Source organism: Corylus avellana, chromosome ca10 (genome assembly GCF_901000735.1).
Source record: "Corylus avellana chromosome ca10, CavTom2PMs-1.0".
Taxonomy (NCBI): domain Eukaryota; kingdom Viridiplantae; phylum Streptophyta; class Magnoliopsida; order Fagales; family Betulaceae; genus Corylus; species Corylus avellana.
The window spans coordinates 6,043,618-6,063,339 of NC_081550.1; the positions used below are offsets into that span (position 1 = coordinate 6,043,618).

General features: G+C 32.1%; 1 protein-coding gene and 1 long non-coding RNA gene across 2 annotated transcripts; both read right to left on the bottom strand.

The window, feature by feature from the left end:
- Window positions 1-1,109: 1,109 nt before the first annotated feature.
- LOC132164066 (uncharacterized) lies at window positions 1,110-3,242 on the bottom strand. The gene is made up of 4 exons (XM_059574476.1): window positions 2,909-3,242; window positions 2,463-2,666; window positions 1,726-1,890; window positions 1,110-1,563 (listed from the first exon to the last, which is right to left on the bottom strand). The coding sequence occupies exons 1-4, from the start codon at window positions 2,912-2,914 to the stop codon at window positions 1,510-1,512; spliced, it is 429 nt and encodes a 142-aa protein (XP_059430459.1). The 5' UTR covers window positions 2,915-3,242; the 3' UTR covers window positions 1,110-1,509.
- Window positions 3,243-5,890: 2,648 nt separating this feature from the next.
- LOC132164797 (uncharacterized) lies at window positions 5,891-6,354 on the bottom strand. The gene is made up of 3 exons (XR_009438416.1): window positions 6,215-6,354; window positions 6,043-6,125; window positions 5,891-5,955 (listed from the first exon to the last, which is right to left on the bottom strand). It is a non-coding gene; the product is annotated as an uncharacterized LOC132164797 (long non-coding RNA).
- Between the last annotated feature and the right edge of the window lie 13,368 nt (window positions 6,355-19,722).

Below are 19,722 nucleotides of genomic sequence, written 5' to 3' on the forward strand. Positions count from 1 at the left end.
TAACGTCTTTGACTAACGAAACGAGAGTTTTGGGCACAAAATGGTAGTTTGATAGGGTGGGCAGTAAAGTTATCAGTTCATGAGGGCAAAATGACAATGCATTGTAGTTCATGGAAGAAAGGTAACTACCCCTGTGATTTATTTTAAACTTGGATAAAACCTAAGGGCTTTATTCTTAAAATTGAAAACCTAAGGATTAAATTCAAATCAAATAAAAACCTAAAAACTAAATATAATTTTTTCCTAAATTTTATGACAGTACTCTTATAGCCTGTTTGGGATTGCGTTTGAAAAATAGAGCTTTAGGTCAAAACGATTTTGGGCAAAAACTTCATTTTTAAGATTTTGTCAAAAGTGCATTTAGACCATTTTTAGAGTCTGTTTGATATTGCATTTGAAAAATAGAGATTTAAATCAAAAAGAGCTTTTAGGCAAAAGCCCTATTTTTAAGTTTTTGCTAAAAGTGTTTTTTTGGCAATTTTTAAGCTTTTTAGACTCTTAAAAGCGCTTTTAATTTTTTTACCAAACAAATACTTTTTTTCTTCAAACATACTTTTTGGGCGTTAAAAACACTTTTAAACTCCTCAAACATAATCTTAAAAAGACCCTTAGAGCCTGTTTGAGATTACATTTGAGAAATAAAACTTTTAAGTCAAAAAGCGTGCAAAAGCTTTATTTTTAAGTTTTTGCCAAAAGTGTATTTTGACCATTTTTAAGCTTTTTGGACCTTTAAAAGCATTTTTAATTGTTTTACCAAACAAATACTTTTTTCTTCAAACGGACTTTTTAAGTGTTAAAAGCACTTTTAAGCCTCTCAAACGCAATTTTAAATAGACCCATCTTCTTTAAATGTAGAGAAAAATTTTAAAAAAAATTCGAAAGTCACATACGCCAAATAACTTATACCCTTCCCTAAATATTGGATAAGCTTATAGTACTGCCCAATATATTAGATATTACTTTAGCTATCATATGTATTATTTTAACGCACAATATTTTTTTTCCACTTTTTTCATTAGCTAGAGACTGTATTGAGATCCATAAAAAAATGAAAAGGTCAGTAGAGAATTTGTCTTAATATCTATATATATATATATATAAGATAAATATTTGGATAAAAAAGTCATTTCATTCAATACAAAAGCTGTTTGAGATGAGAGTACTGATCTTCCGGCTAAAATTGTTCGGACAAGTGCCTACATCCTTATCCACCTCACACGCTCCACGACAAAAGTTTCAAAATTAAAACCCTCCAAAAACATGGCTAAACCAAATTAAAAATTAAAAACCCATAATTTGGCAAGAATTCAAGAACTCTTCCCTATATATAGTCATAAAGTCAACAATGATCTTCGGAACAACAATCTCCTCAGATATCCATCAAAACAACCTCAAATACATAGACACCATATGAGTATTTGCTTCTACGAATTTTTTCTTGGTTTTTCTTTTTTTTTTGGTCTCATATATGTACATAGTCCTTAACTCCTTATAGCCTTTCTGATATCTTCAAGCAGCACATGCTGGCAGCAAGCAGCTTGAAAAGAAACTCAACCCTCTCTTCTGCCAAAAGAACAAAAAAGCTAGGATTAAAATACCATATACATATATATATAAATAAAGCTTGTGAGATTTTGAAACAATATATGGAAATAATCTTGCAAAATCATATCTTTTTTTTTTTTTAAGGGGGAGAAAAGGGATGGATTTTTCAGGCTCTAGTACCTTTTTACGTTTTGCATAAAGGAGCTCAGGTGAGATTTTGTACAAGTCCTCATCCACTGGCTTCGGTGTTGCCCTTTGCATTGGAGATGGACTAGGTGGATCCTCCACGCAACCCACCCAACTTTCTTTTTTCGCTTCCTTGTGATAAGAGTCAAGGGCTTTGTTCTACAATTATCACCGACATCATCATCATTCTTCCTATATACATACTCTACACAATAATTGTATATGTAATTTGCGAGACTTTTCTTGTTTCTTTTACATGTTCATCATGATATTATACCAACCAACCCTCTTCAATCATGATGGAAAGCATTGGGGTCCCATTAAAAGCACGAAAGTGGTTGGAAAAACTTGATGGTCTACTATCCTTTCATTTAGAGGAACATCTTTCTAGGAATTTTTCTTTCTTTTTCTGTTTTATCTTTAAGGGGTCGGGCCGAACGTCTTTTAATATATAATCATGCATGAAAAGTGAAGTGCATATGAAGAATTAGATGGGTTGGATGCATCTTTTCCACACACCTAACTAGTAGTAGTGGCCAACATGATTTCAAAAGCAGATCATCCATGATTCCCTTCCACGCCAAAAGATATGATCAAAAACATAAACATACACATGCTACTAAAAATCATCGTTTCTTTTCATGCAAAGCAAATTCACACCTTTTAATCAGAATTATAGGTCTAATTTTCATCTTTTTTTACAAGTGAGTTTCTCGATTTATTATGCTTACCCTTCTACGGGGAACGACGATCATGGCGGGTGTGACGACATCGTTCTCATACAAATCCCCAGCCACGTACAAATCACGCTCCTCAGAGTAGCTGTAACGCAGCAACCCGGCCTGCCTTGCTGTCTCAAAGCACTGCGTGAATGGCATGTCATCGTTCCAATCCCAGCTCCCAAACGCCGGAACACGACTCCTCTTACAGTAATCCTACTCACAATTAAACCACCACAAACAATACTTAGAAATGGTAAATTAACTTTTATTGTTGTTAATATAAAAGTAGAAAAAACTTATACCGTTCATACTCTTTCTTTGTAAAGCAAAATATTATACACAATAAAAAATGTAACCATAAAAAGTTTTGATGCGTGGACGTAAGACATAGTTCAAACCACTTTAATTCTCTGTCAAGCAGAAGATGAAGAAGAAGAGAGGAGGAGGAGGCTTACTTCCATTACGCTGGAGCTGTAGAGGTGTAAGAATGAACTGGGAGATTGACCTGAGCTTCAAAGGGTATAAAATGTGAGGTCTTTTTTTAGTTTCTTTCTTTGTTGATGGAGGTGAGCGTGGGGGGTGGTGGGTATTTAAGAAGAGAAGGAAAGGAGGGGGAGAAGAGGAGAAGTGGAGAGGATGGGATGGGATCCAAAGCAAAAGACAGGTTCTATTTGCAAAAAAGAAAGCAAAACCAGATAACGAAATTTAACAGTAGGAGACAGAAGGACAAAGAGGTAAGGTCAGTGAGAGAGATAGGGATAATTCAGAGGAGGGTTGGCTTCTTTCAAATTTTTTTTCATCTTTTACTTTTTTCCAGGCTTTTGCTTTTCCCTGTTTGTCGCTGCACAGATGTATATTCAAAGGTAAATGCACGATAAAAGCCACAAAAGTAGTTGCCTCTTTATTGGGGTTTTCCCCAATCTCGAAGCAACGCCTTAATAATCTGCCTTTTTTAACCCCACACGCGTACACCAGAGAACTTTGTGCTCTGTGCCATGGCGAGGGTCTGTGTAGTAAATTAATTGGCATTTGACAAGTCATAACAAAGGTCAACACTCTATCACCCAACACTCACCACTGGGTCGGCCGGGGTTCTGCAGTCTTTCCATACTTGCGTTCCACGCTCAAGAAAAGAATTCTTTTTTTTTTTAATTTTTTTATAAATATACTATTGTCACCTCCTTTTGTAACGGCTTTTAGGGTTTTTTTTTTTTTTTTTTTTTTTCTTCTCTTTTTAGCTAATTTTTTTTTTAAAAGAAAAATGTAATAACACTTCAAACTACTTTCAAACGCTACCTAATGGATAAGTATATTTATAGAAAGTGTGGTCTTTATGTTCTCGATTCAAATTTTTATATGGTCATAAATTTCTTACAAGCTGATGTATCCTTTACGAGAAGTGTTAGGGAACCAAACAAATGAATCTAGAAAAAATTTCAAACTGACGTTGCAAGGGTTTTTAAATTAAAAAAATGCAATTCTCTCTCCCTTATCTGCGACTCGCAGCCTGTCACGCTAGTTTGAAAATTTTTCTAAATTCATTTGTTTGGCTCCCTTTGATGAGAAGTGCTAGGAGGAGTGCTTGGCTTACAAACAAATTTTACAAAAAAAACTTTTACAAACTAATGTGGCACAATATGATTAGGTTTTTCAAAATTTGAACTTATCTTATATCCAATCATATTGTGCCAAATTAGTTTATAAAAGTTTTTCTGTAAAATTTATTTGTAAGCCTAGCACTCCCCGAACTGTAGTGGTATTTTAAGATTGGAGAGAGTGGCAAACAAGGTAGAGAGAATTTCATTTTTTTTAAAAAAAAAAAAAAAAACTCTTGCCACGTTAGTTTGAAAATTTTTTTTGGTTCAATTTTTTGGCTGTCTAGCACTTCTTCCTTTAAATATGTGAGAAGTACACGTTTTTTTTATTAATTTCTTAACGACCTCCACCATCTCATAGAACATATGGCTGTCAAATCATGAGGAGGTGGATTGTTGGTCGGGACCTCCACCCCTCCTCTATAGTAGGGTGGATCACAGGACATAACCTCCATCACCTTATTGTATAGTTGTTTTCATTCCTGTTAGATTGATTTTGAGAAAGAATGAATGCAAAAGAGATGGAATGATTTTTTCTGTTATGGTGGAAATCCATGTCACTAAAAGTGCACTAAGAGTTGCATTGGTTCTCTTTTCATATCTTTCCTAAAAATCATTACTTTTCATGAAAATGATTTGGTTCGAGGTTAATCACACTTGTTATGGTCATGATCATCCCTACATCTATGAGAGGGTGGGCCAGGAAGTCACAACCTTCATCTTTCTGAACATGGGGGTGGGATGGCTGGGTAGTGGGTATCCCTACTCCACCCTCTCCATTAGAAGGTGGGTCATAAGTCCCAATTTCCACCTCATCAAACAGAGTGGATCCCCTCCAACCTTTCTTTTGAGTGTTTTAGCCACTTAAAATACATATTTGTTTTTTTAACTTCAAATTTTTCAATACAAACTTAAAGAAATTATCTATTCAACTATCTACTTTCTTTAAATATTATTTTTATTGCAGAAGTCGAAAAAAGAAAAGAGGGAGAAGGAAGGAAGAAAGAAAAGAATAAGATATCGCTTCAATGTGCTATAGTAACACTTTATCTGTAAACGTTTAATGTAGCAAAGTTTTTACTTTGAAGCATTTGTTGGAGACTAAAAAAGTTTGATAATAGTTAAATATAATTTTTATAAGCCATTTAGAGCATTTGCTCGAGATGTTTAAGAAAAAAAAAAAAAAAAACCCATACAATTAGTTGCAAATTTAAAATGCTATGCATTGATTTGAAATTTAGCATACAAGGAATGTTAGATACAATAATTTTATCCAACATTTATACCACAATGATGACGTAACAGCTTCAACCAACTTTTGATTTTTTTTTTTTTTTTTTAACAAAGATTGATCCAATTGTTGTTTAAGGTTGCCGGATCATCATTTTAAAATAAATGTAATATCTAACATTAGGTGTACAAGATACACCAAAAAGATCAAACTTTGTTACAAGGTTCTAACCATTTTAAGGAAAAGCCTTGCCCAAGGCAAAATCAAGGTATTTGGTCCTCTGTCATAAAGTTTCTAACCATTTTATTAGAGACTTGTAGCCTAAAAACCAATGGCAAAGCAAATGATACTTTTGTTGCAATCACATTTCGTAAAAAAATAAATAAATAAATATATTATACATTTTTAATAAGAACATGAAATGCTCTGGCAGAATTTCATTCACAAATATAAGAATATTGTATTTAAACCAATACACAATACAAAACAAAAGCAACACTAACGATGAATCATATCTATTTTTGAAACCATCTCTGCCAAGTAAAACAAATCGATATAAGATAAGGCATAGAAAGAATATATATATATTAATGATTGAAAACAAACTTTACCTTAGAATATAATCCTCTCGGGTTTACATTGATTAGTTGATCTATAGAATGCAAGAAGTAGTTCCCTGCAAGAGGCAATGGATAATGGGGGTGAGACCAGAAAAAAGAAAATCAACTACAGCACTAAAGCACTATGCATGTCAACTTCCTACCTAAGTTCCCTTGAGAATCCTGAACTGATTTATAGAGATCTTGGATAATTTCTTCTCGAGGAGGCTGTGCAGAGAAAATTCCTCTGTACTTGGAAGCCACAACATGTGTCAATCAATTGAACCATTTAATACAACTAAGTTGTAAAAGGGAAAGAAAACTATCAGACCACACCTTTTCAAGATACTGATTTACTATGCTTTGATGCTTGCTTGGGCTGACAGCACTGAGAAACAATTCCAAGTTCTGTTTCACAGGCTTGTTTAATTTTCCCTGTGAACAGCAAGTAATCTTTTGAGCAAAATCTGAATACCAATTAAATTACTCACCATATCAATAGCTGAAGCTCTTCTCCTGCCCGTGCAAATTCTTCAAACTTCACCACACACTTTTTGTGAATATCCATGAGAGACATCTCAACTTGTTTGACTAGAATCAGCTGAACATATGGGAATCAAAGGGTCTGCGGTGAAATCCTGGAAAGATATTCAAAAGTATCCACAAAGTCAATTATTTAGATTCACAATAGGATCTGCACATCATGCAATCAAAAGTAATCATTTTATCATGAAGTCATACCATTCTTTTGATGTTGCACTTATAGATCAATAGGCCACAAAATATATTTTTGTCCACTCGCGTTGAGAAGTTCACGCATGTCCAAAATTCCACTCAACCACCATCGATCATTCTCTACAATATCAGCATCAAAAAGGATAGTCAAGCTTAAAATATCCTTATGGTTCCATTACCATTTTCAATAACCGTTCCCCCTTTAAGTACTTGCGAGCAGAGTGAGTTTGCAGAAAAATCACTTTTGATGCAACAAAACCACCTTCTAAAATAGTTTTTATTTTATACGTAATTAAAGAAATATCATTAAAAAAAGCGTAAAATGCTCGTAAACATACAGGAAGTATACAAAAAGGACACTAAAAAAAAAAAACAAAAACAAAAAAAACACCCGCAAAAACCCAACAAGAATCACCAAGAGCCCTATATTATATGCCTCTAGAGGAGGCTCTCTAAAATAGGAGAAGGCATTTAACAAAACTTCCCCACATTTATCTCTCAAAAATTTTGAAAATAATTTATAAAAATCACTTTCGACCGACGACATGCATATTACTGATCTTAAATTATGTTACTCTCTCAAGTCTTTTTTGAGTAAAAAGTTCCAAAGTAAGAGCATTCCTAGTGAACTAGCTATTCTTTATGCCGTAATAAATTAGCCCTCGTAACGGGCCCTTTATGCCCAATCCTCACCATCTGTACCCTCATAATCAACTACTGCTTCATTACTTACATTACGCCCAAACTTCCTCAGCAATATCATCAGTTACAATTTGACACCTCCTCATCTAACTTGTACCAATTAATAAGACATAATTCATATAGCCCATTGCATCCACCTAAGGTCCACATCAACCTCTCCCATGTCAAAAAACCTTCCCTCCAACATAACACATACATAGAATTTCAGCAGCAACAAAAACAAACAAATTGAACTTTTAGTCATTGCAACAAACAAATAGATTTTTGGGAAAAAGTTGCAAACAAAAGCAATGTACAATTACTGATGGTCAAGTAATTGAAAGAATGTATGGTGGACAATGATGGTCAGATGATACATTCTAAATAGTGTCCCTGGGAGACACTGCTAAACTTAATCAACAAAGCTAATTGAAACCCACACATTTTGCTAAGGGCTTAGCAACAACCTGGTCCAAGTTGTTTTAGGTTGTAATGAAACTGCATAAGGTAGCAAATGTGTGATGATGGTTGACAGTAGAGCATATGCTGTTTCAAAATTTTTCTCCAATATCAAACTCCTCTACGATTTTCTCAATATGAAGGTATACCGAGTGTTCCAGTTTATATATATATATATAAACTTGAGGGTGTCTAGGCTCTAGCACACATCACAAACATGCCACGAAATGTTCCTAAAAATAATATGCATCCTGTGACCATTTCAGTTGTCGATATCGAACAGAATTTTCTTGGGTAGTTCCAAGAAACAAACACATGTGGAAGAAGCCACATTTTGATGGTTCTTAAACAAAATCTATCTCATCTTGATGGTTCTTAATAGCAATAATATAGCCATAAAGATTTCAAAAGAGTTAAACAAAGACCTTTACCATTCTATGGAAGAGAGATCAGTACACGGAGATCAATCTTTCAGTTAAAGTAAATCATAAAGCTATTCTAATAGTTTGTAAAATAAAACAAGAAATATTATCCTTGACAGATTCTGGTGCTAATGATACTCGTTTTATCTCCAAAGCTTGACCCAAAGGCCTGTGGATCAACTACCCACCAATGATTTCCCCCTTCCTCTCCTACCATTTTTTTACAATTTTCACCTTAATAGGTACTCATGTTACTCACGTTGTGCTGTTTGTTGGGGGGTCTTTATCCACATCTTTGAGATTGTTAGGCTGATAGCATTACAAATTGCATAATCCTAGTTGACTCTCAACTTTTGAAACTACATAAGAATACTTTTAAATATTCGCAAAAAAGGCACATGGATACAAAGCCAAACAAAATCATAGCATATCTCTAAAACATGGAAATCACATTTTTCAAGAACATCAAACGACAGCCTAACAAACCATCACATATCTCCAAAAAAAATGCAAACTTGAGATAGATTCAAACAAGATAATCCCAATCAAACAGGTTAGAGACCCACGATTCACAAACAAAAAAAAAGGGTCTAACGAACACAATATTCTCCAGTGCTTATTACAGGACTCGCTCATTTTTGGCAGCTGAGCCGAGAGTGAAAAATACATCAAATAGTTGCTCTGTAGTTCAAATATACAGTTGAATGGGGGGTGTTTTAGGCTTATTACCTTATTGTGAGCGTGTCGGGCGCACGGCGACGAAGACATGTTATGTGCGTGTAGCAGAGGGCCGGGTTGTGGCCCAGAACCGTGGGTTTTAACAGACAAGAGTTGGGGATTTTTTTTTCCTGGGTCGAATTCTGATTCTTGGGCCTTTCATATTTCTCTGAGAAACTTATTTTAATCCCTCAATACTTATATATCGGTTCAAAACTTTTATTCAACTTTAAAAATTTTACTATATTACAACCTTAAAAGTTAATTAACAACCTTAACTTTTATACCACGTGAAATAACTATTTATCCCAACAACTTAAGTTGATAAAAAAAAAATTGAATTTTATTATTTAATTAATAATATAACATTTTTTGATCTTCAGGAAGCAACTTCGGATATAAAGATAAAGCTTTGGAGTTGCAGAGAGAGCTTTGATTCAGCCCAAGGAAGACGGCTAAAAGTGTTGTAAGATTAACGCTACTGTCTAACGATGATCCTTCTAGCCACTTCTTTTCTCGAAATGAAGTGTCAACTTTTGATTAAAGATTAACCTTTTCTACATCTTCTCATCAAAACTAAATAAAGACATCATCCATGTTCATGTGGTAAAGTTGAAAGGAAAAAATAAAAAAACCTACATAGATGTTGAATGAATTGCTCTTTTCCTTCTGTATTGATTCTCAATGCAATAGGCTGTTTTGCAAACCAATGTGTATGTAACATTGGGTGTCATCTAATGTATGCAGAGAATAAGTTTTTTCACTTCGTGCATATATGTCATGTCAAATGCTTTTCATCATGCAATTAAGAAGAATTAATGTTTCATTTTTTGCAGTAAATGCAATGGATTATGAGATTATCTTTGTGCATACATTTCATGTATATTTTGTGTTGATTCCTGGCCTCAACTTAAAAGTTCAATCTTGGGCTATGTTTCAATTAGACCACGAAAAGCATACATGTTTCAATTGGACCACGAAAAGCATACATGTTTCAATTGTTTGCTTGTGTAACCAAATCATGTAAAGAAGGTTTTATTTTGTTTTATTAGTGCTTTTTGGACTTCAAAAAAAAAAAAAAAAAGAACGAATGAACTTTTTCATTTTTAAATGAGTCAATCACCGGGCAATTTCACAGATTGTAAGAAGTTCTCAGTAGATAAAGACTCTTAGAAGTTTGATCATCCAGTCTTTTTATTTTTCTTTTTTTTCCTAAGCAATACAAAGGGAAAAGGCTCAAGAAGAAGGCTCTTTGCCACTCCTAATTCTAATAGATACAACTAGAGAAAATGAGTGGGAATTCCTCAAAAGAGAGTAGGAAGCGGCCCATTTAATTGCCAAATTATAGATGTTTTTATAGTGATGGGAATACAGTTTATAGAATTTTTTATTTTTTGTTTTAGTTTTTCAAATTTTATTAGAAGCGTTACACATCTATCTACTATTTATTTTTTGTGCAAATTCACCATTTAATATATGGAACCCATATGCGGTCCCAAAGATTTAGGAGAAGGATTCTCTCCAGTTGAATTGTTCCAATGGAGAGGAGCCGGTCCCTTCTGAATGAAGGGCAGAATTGTCAAAAAAACATTATAAAATAACAATTATGCCCTTCTAAATGAAGGAACTGGTTCTTTTTCATTGAATTTAACTGGAGAGGATCCCTTACAAAAAATTCAATAGTAGATTTGTCAATCTCTTGTACAATTAAAGCAAAAGATCAATGAAACATTTCTCCTTTTAATTATAATATTCTAATAAAATTTAGAAAATAGAAAATTATTTTAATAAACCGAAAATATCATTAAAAATAACTTTTTAGTCATAAACCTTAAAAAAATTAATTAATTAATTCGCTTTTGCCTCTCCAATACTACCATTAGGTGTTTGCAAGTGGGCCTTTCGTCATTAGAATTGAAGCAAACAGATAGAAGAACCAAAAAAACACTCAACATGTTTTTTCGACAAATCATGTGCAACATGGTTTAAAATAGCTAAACTTGGTGCTTAGTTAATGTACCAAAACAAATCATATTCCAAATGACACAACTTTCCTCTAAACTAGTTCGGGAAAAAAAATTTTCAACCTATTATAATAAGTGACAATTGTCATTCAATATTTTTGGGTTTCTAACAAATTCATATTTAGGTTCTTAAATTAGTAGAATAACAATAAATAACTTTTAAAATATTAAAGAAAACATGTGAGAAATAACACTTGTCACTTATTAGAGTATATTGAAGAAAATTTTCTTCGAAGCAATTTAGAAGAAATTCCTGTCCATTCCGAAAACTCTGGCTAAACATTGAATGGGTGCATGCATATGCACAATAGTTGAGTATTCCAATACCATTTGAGTTGTTTGCTTGAGTGAATGAGTAAGAGAGATGAATGAATGAATCGATAGAGATAGAGATAGAGGTGCACACAATAATGGAGGGGGAGGGTAATGAGTAATGATCATGAGGAAGCACATCGATGGCCATATGCTATTTTTACGCCACTAGCTTGCATGTAATATAGTACGATGATGGACATACACAACAAACATAACCCATATGAAGTAAAGTGGGTGAGTCCAAAAATGGTGTCAATTATAAGGGAAAGAGTGACTACGACATTTGCTCCTTGTTCTCACATGTTTTGCTCGACTCATCTACAGCCCAGCCCCCCACCTTGACCAATCATGCAAAACTAAAAAGCATCCATCCGGTGTAGGCTACACCCCACAATCTTAATATGTTGAACACTTCAAAAGGTGATAATATTGACAATAATTGTTTCATTTAAGCTTCTAAGATAATAGGGATGACTTAACATGACATCAGATTTATTACTTTGATCGACAAACGAAACCCTACCCCACGTACAACAAACCTCTCAAACTAGGTCTATTGTTTCGTTCTTTCATAAGGTAGAATCCATGGGTGGTTGTTGTATAGCGCCCTTGAGCCAAAAGTTCTGAGTTCGAAGTTCTTCGAGCGTTAACTCCATCATTCACTTTTTATTTTAATTAAATATTTCACGTATCGAGCCTCACTTAGGTCCACTTTGGTTAACCGCGGTCAAGATACTTGTCTCCACTAATTTCTATATATATATATATATATATATATTAAGAGACACATATCTTTTTATTAGATAAGTTTTATGAATTTACTATAAACTGATTTGTAACAAATTTTTGTCGTTCTTTGCGGGTGTACACCTTCCCTACATACCCAAATAAATTTGACTCATTGGCTGATCCTATGGACTAGTCCAACTCAATGCAGGTGGGATCAGTTGTAATCCAAGTGGATCAAGTGCAAGTGGCTTTACTTGGGGATCACTGTCCCCCTACTTTAATTTGCTTGCTTCATTGATTTTGCTCTCAGACTATGATCAATACACATCACACCAGTTTGATGGCACAATTATGTAGTGCTTCTTGATATGCTTCCTTTTTTTGGAAAAATATTTATGGTTAAAATTTAAACTGTACATGATTATACAAGAATTTTTTTTTTTTAAAAAAAAAAAGACATATCAACATTGACTTCTACATATATATACATACACCGTGATATAAACTTTAAATTTTAAAAGTTAATAACTAATTCTTATTGTCGCGTCATTTCAATTATACAACAATTACCCATAAAAGTCTTGCTTATAATAATATTCAATGTACAAGAGTTTGAGTTTGACTATAATTACAATAAAGTTAAGAGATATTGATAAACAAGTGTTGGCCAATATGTTGGAGAAGATGTTTAGTGTTGATTTCTGGTCCTCATCCAGAAGTGAATGTTTCTTATCCTCATCAAGAGCTGGCGTTGTTTGACTGTCTGAGCTGATTGAATAGTTGTCTGATCCATTAGAACCTACTTGGCTACTTGCGACCAAGGGTGGTGACTTGATGTACAATCTGAAAGTGATTTTCTGTATCAAAACTCTATATGTAGAATACTTTTTGGAATGTCATGCAAATTAATATCTTGCATGTGCTACTTGCTGTTTAATATCTAATGTCATTATAGTATTAATTGAATTATCAGCTACGGTTCGTTTGATTTAACGCTTCATAAAGCGTTGTCTCAGCCGATCTATTACTTATTGTTAGAGTATATTTTATTATTTGATTACACTCCCTAATATTATTTCCATATTTGTATTATTCTTATTTGCTAAAATTTTCCTATAAATAAGAGATTGTTATATTGTAAATATTACCGAATAAATAAGTATAAGATGTGATCTTTTAGACTTTATCTTATGGACGTATGTCATTGGCGTAAAATTTTGTCAAATTAATGTTTTTTTTTTTTTCTTTTCTTTTCTTTTTTTCTTTGTCAAATTAATGTTATCAATGCAAATACGATGCTTAGAAAATAAGTATGTGGATTGTCGTGCACATTTAGTAGATCTGTTGGAACATCAATTTTCCAAAGAGACGTGGGCAATTTATCTCAGTTATCTGCCTACTATACGTTCCATATATTTATATAATATTGTTTGTTTATTCGAAGGCTGTCTTTCCCTTTGCTTGGAAGGGGAAATTGACGTTGTCAAATACTGGGCGGGCCATGGTTGCTCCAGGATGCGACAAAACGTGCTTAATTAATTAGCCGGATCATGGATGGTACTCAAAAATCAAAATGCCCATAAACAACTTAATCACCAATTTATAGTTGTTAATCTCGGTCTAGCAATTCACATTTTTATTCCTAATGCATTGTATTTAAACGAAAAAACAAAGATATATGTATATTTATTTATTTATTTATATATATGCGCAAGTTGATGAATGAGTGGGTCGATTGCGACAGAGATTCGATTTGTCGAACAAATGTTTGATAGACTCATATCTCATCTGGAATTTTTATGACACAACGTCACCCATTCAACCCTGTGATTAGGAGTCGTGGTCCACGGACCGCTCAAGTGGCAGCATCTTCCCTTTTCGGTTTATTTGTGGAGGGGTGTTTTTGTCATTTTACTTTTTAACATGACAAAAGTAATTTTTCACTATAATTAACTATATATTTCACGGTTAAAAAAAAAAAAAATTACTTCCAAAAGTTTCTAGGCTCGAGCTAAAGTTTTTTTTTTTTTTTTTTTGAATTTTAATTTTCGGGGCAAAGTTTCTAGTTCAATTAGTTCAATAAATTTACATCTAAGGTCGAATTAAGATTGAAATTTCAAAAAGTACGATTTAAAAATAGTAATTTTAAAATATATAATTTGAAAGCGTGATTTTTAAAAACACAATTAAGAGTTTAGCAAAATCGTGATTTGACTTTTAAAATAGCAGTTTAGCCTTTAAAATTGTGTATTTTCAAAAAACATATCCTTACCTATTGCAATTTTTTTAAAATGTGATTCCAAACAATTAATTTTTGCGCTGGCTTGAATGCAAGAATGATGTTTTATCTTTTGGGTATTAGAATTAAATAATTAAATATAATTATTTTATCAATATTGCCAAGAAAATAAGCTAAGGTTAAATTGAGACAGATTTTACTGCTGATCTATGTGCATGAGCAACATGCATAGAGTACCCAATATGTGCAAAACTTGAATAAATTAATTTAAATCTCAATAATTATTTTAATAATTCATCATTTATCACGTCAGTATTTGTTATATTTTTTCATATTTTAAATGTAATAAATAATGGATATGGCAAACTCTAAATTATTTATTTTCAAAACTGTGATTGAGTATTGAGATTGAAAAAATACACTCGATAGAATATTCCATAAAGAAAAGAGGATCTTTGTTCTAACTCCTTTCCGCCGCCCACCGCCCGCCCCCCTACGCTCTGATGTAGACCGCCTTAAAGCTACACTTTTTTCTTTTTCTTTTTTGCTTTTTTATCTTTTATTTTGTCTTCTCTGAAGAAAAACATCATCAAACAGTACAAACACAGAAAATGCTTAAAAATACAAACAAGTTTTCCGTTCGTTTAGAGTTACGGTTTTAAAATTGAGTTTTAAAAATTGTTATTTTTAAAAATTATAAAGGCGTTTGATAAAATATGTTTAAAAAGTTTTTTTTTTTTTTTTTTTTTTTTTTTTATGTGTTATATAAATTCGTAATTTTGGTTTAAATTTGCTCATTTCAAATAAACACCCTCTAGCTGCTTGCATATATTTTATTATTTTTCTTATTTTAGATTAAATATTTTTTAAATCGTAATATCAAACGCTTTACGTTTTGCGATATCTTTTAAAAATGTAGATTATTCTTACAAAACCACAATTCCAACGCACCCGAATTCATATTTAAGGCACCTCAAAATACTTTTTCAAATGAAAAATAATAAATAAAAAACCTCTCAAAAAACATTAACAAAGTCTTAATAAAGGAGAGGAATGTAAATTAAGCACTTGACTTATAATTCTTTTAATATTTTTGGGTCAACTTGAGCCATAGACTATTGGCTATATACAAAGTTATGTTGCTACCATTCGTAGGCTAATATTTATATCCTAGTTCCTTGTAAGAATTTGTTTGAGTTTTTGTTTATGGGATATTATATTATTATATGGCTCCACCACCAGCACATCACCTATTTAATTAAAATTAATTTTTGTCATTATTTACTAATTATTCAGTTAAGACTGCTTTTCTCCCCATGTTTCATGTTTGTGACTAGACCACCATAGTGGCCTGCCTTTTGCAAAATCTTCTGAAGTTTTTATATTCACATCTTAAAAAGGCAGCAAAGTGGCTCGTTTTCTATATACTTAGTGAGAGTATATAGCACCACCACATGTGCATCAATTCCTCTAAGACAAATATTTCTATAGCAAACTTTAGAGAAAGCATATTAACATCTTTTATTTCAAATGGGTTCCCTGCTTTCTCAAATTTGTAACCAATGATTGTAAACCCTTATATATATATAGTACTAATTATACTTGAAAAAATCATTTTTCCCAATAAAAAAATCAGAAGCTTTTTAATATCTTATGATTTTCTTATATAATATACAAGCATTTTATGAGATATATATATATATACCTTAAAATAAAGGCTTTAAAATGTGAGATTTTTTTTTAATGAGGAGAACTTTGTACGCACGTCTCGCTAATTAATTAAAAGTGATACTATATCAACACACATGCAAATTATGAACATCTAAGCATTCCCATCCGACTAGCCAAAATAGTATGAATGTTATTTTGACTACTTCGGATGCTAAACTAGGACCGAAACAAAATTCATTTAGCTCAGTAAAATGCTGAAATATTCGGCAAGCTGCTATACTAGTCACTCACCAAATATGAAGAAATTATTAAAGAAATTTCTTAAATTCTTTATCATCTAAAAGAAAAAAAAAAATGAAGAATTCATTGAAAATAAGTATTTAAATAGAATCGTAAAAATAGTATTTACAATATAGAGCTGATGTAAGTGTTAAAAAAAAAAAAAAAGTGAGTAACTAAAATTAAAAGAAGAAAAAAAAATATTTCTTTAAAATAAAAAACAAATTTGATGATATTTTACATCAAATGCTCCAAATCGACGCATCATCCTCAAACCAGAACCTTCGGCGGGAAGGTGATATTCCTGACATGTCCATCCACAGACTAAGAAATATCATCAATTATTACATGTAGAATATAGAAAAATTATTAAATACTTAGCTGTTAAAAATAAACAATAGTTTATGGGAGCACTTCCTCTTGTGTCATGTGACACTAGACGTGGTTACGTAGTTAAATTATTTTCTAAGTTTACCCCACCTTATGTTATATCATCCACCAAACCTTTCACATCAAATATTTTATTACAAAGTCAAAAATAGGTAGGTATTTCAGTTTCATCCTGCCTGCCACTGCCAGAATTCAAGGTGCAAAATCCTTTCTACCATTATAGTTCCCAAAAAGTAGAGAAATATTAATTAAATAAATAAAAAGGCGACTCATATGGTTGGTTAAACGTGGCAATTAACGAGTTGAGCCCGGCAAAACACGGAAAGGAGAAGAAAACAAATCCAAATTCCAAAAAGCTGGCCAACGGAGGTGCCTAAGAATGTTGGAATGGACCATTGCTTGACGCAAGACAAGTGGCTAGCCCATAGAGGAAACCAATCCCATATTTTGGACCAGCTATGAGATTAATAATTCCATCAATATTCACATGCTGAATTCATAGGGTCTCCCTCTCCTGATTTTTTATAATTTTTTTTAAAAAAAATTATAAGTTCTAAAAAATTTTTCACACCAATCTGAATGAAATATCTTTCAACTTATTTAAAATAATGTTGAGTATTTATAAACATTTAAAATGCACATTAAATTTTTAAAATTATTAATAACAATTTATTAACTTAAATTAATATTTTAAATCTAAAATAATTTGAAAAAAATTTATGTCCAACGCGAGAGAGGCTGTCCCATGGCGGGAATTCGGTAAAGCTCACATCCATGAACCACTCGTGTCCACTTGTTAAATCTGAATGACGCTGCAATAATTAACGTAGGACAAGAAACTTTAGCCCCCCTCTCGTGTCGATATAAAGGCCAAATCCAATGGTCCCGGTGGGCGGAACGTCTTTGGCCCGGCTCTGGCTAAGCCTAGACGCCTAGACCCACCTCCACCTGCACAAATAACTCACAAATTGCGAATATATCCTCCACCAGATATATTCAACTTTCCTTAAATCATTTATGTATATATACTACTCAATTATTCAACCCCTTTTCTTTTCTTTTTTGTAACAAACCCCTTTTCTAACAATTTATTACGAGTAGCCACCGACACCTTGCGTCCTTCGCCTTAATATCATCAATAGATAGGATGACCATTGTTAAGAGATTCCAAGATGAAGTAGATCGTGTTATATATATATATATATATATATATATATATATATGACTTATTTAATTAGATGGGTTAAATTTTTTAATTAAAATTTGTTAGTCTTAATCTAATTTATTTAATTAAATAAGTCAGACTCCTCAACTATAATCTTCTGATTTCGTATTGAGTTTATCGACTGCAGACTTTCTAATTAAAATCCAAGTATGAGATGCTACCTAACAAAAATTCATATAAGCTAAAGAACTATCAAAGATTTAATTATATTTCTCACCACAATCTCAAAGATTTTCTTATGCTACTAACGAATAGTAAGTTAAAAGAACTATCAAGAAGAGTCAACGTTTTTACGAGACATTGGCTTCTTTTCTTTCTTTTTTATTTTTATTTTCTTATCCTTCTTAAATATAGTAAATCAACTTATTTTCCGATTGAATGTATAGTCTTGTGTTGTGTGACACTCTAATCTGTTTTAAACCATGCATGCCGTCAAAATTATAATAAAGTATTATTAAATTGCGTGTTAAAGTCGACATCTTTTGGTTGAATTTTTTTTTTTGTAGTAAATGAGTGTAAGTTCAATTGTTTACCTACTTTTAAATTAATTGTAAGATAATTAATTAACCTAATCTATGAAACTATATTCCTAATCCAACTATATACCTAATCCAAGCCTAAATACAACTCATGATACTATTCCATCGAAAAATTTGTTAGGGTGAAAGAATTCTCTGCTTCGAGTTGTAGAATATTAACATAGTTCTTTTCGGGCAGGAGAAATCACAACGCTCCACTCAAGACCGGAGAATACCACAATTTTACAAATACTTTTTATGATTCTTTTACAAACATGTTTCGTGTCATTTTCTTACACGTCTCTTGTCTTCTTAAAAAAAAAAAAAAAAAAAATTCACCGTTGAAACATTCAACGATGAATTTGCTAATTTCTTGTACAAAAATAGACAAAAAATAAACAAAAGATAAAAACCAAACATTTCTCTTAATCCTAATAATAATGTCAACTTATAACCTCAAGTTTTTTTTTTCTTTTTTTCTTTTTTGCAGGAACCAACTCAACTATTAATTAACACATCTCATCCTTATCCTGATTTTATACCTAATATTAGACTATTGTGGAGATTTTTTTATGTTAGCTTTGATACATTTTCTTTATAGGTAACTATTTTATTTTAATTGTTTGTCTGTAATCAAAACATTAGGATTTACACTTCAGGGAAAAAAAAAAAATCTTTAGGATTTAATTACCTTTTTTTTAGCCTGCCTCGCTCAATATATTTTTCTTATAAATAGACCACATAATACAATTTATTTCTCACATATTTTATTTTATTATATTATTTTAACAATTATCATTTGAATTACAAACACAGCTTTTGTTGCTTATCAAAGTTGATGTCATATTGTCATGTCCATATCAGGACTTCACATTGGACAAATGATGATTACTTAATAACAGTAATATCTAATTATATATAATAATATCTTTGCACCAGATTTAGATCATACTGAAGAAATCATTTGCTGATGACTTTTAACTTAAATGATATTTTATGAGGTGAGGCTGAATTCTAGGTTCAAAACTACTCATCAATTATTCTAAACAAAATTCCTTATCTATTTACGGTAAAGATTGTGAGTAATACTAGGTACTATATTTTTATTCTCATAAAATTCTTCTAAAGCTGATGTCCCTTTTAAAATTACCATTAAATTTTAGATGAATCATACTTGAATTTTGATCCAAGGGTAATTTTGAAAGCCACATCAACTTTAAAAAATGGTACCTAGAATTACTCAAAGATTATGGATTCACCTGGAATATTAAATCATCTCAAACATAGTGCCAAAGTTTTATTTGCCTACCTCGTATGCTTCAATTATTTGTTGCTTTTCTTTACCTTATTTGGCTGTTTATGCAGCTTACACGTGTCTTTTTTTTTATTTTTCTCCACTTTCCAGTAAGAAAACATATCCAGAAATTAACATTAATCCCC

Coding starts and splice junctions, on each gene's coding strand:
- LOC132164066 (XM_059574476.1), bottom strand. Junction 1,891..2,462: donor TCGTCGTTCCCCGTAGAAGG/GTAAGCATAATA, acceptor TGATAATTGTAG/AACAAAGCCCTTGACTCTTA. Junction 1,564..1,725: donor TTTATGCAAAACGTAAAAAG/GTACTAGAGCCT, acceptor TTCTTTTGGCAG/AAGAGAGGGTTGAGTTTCTT.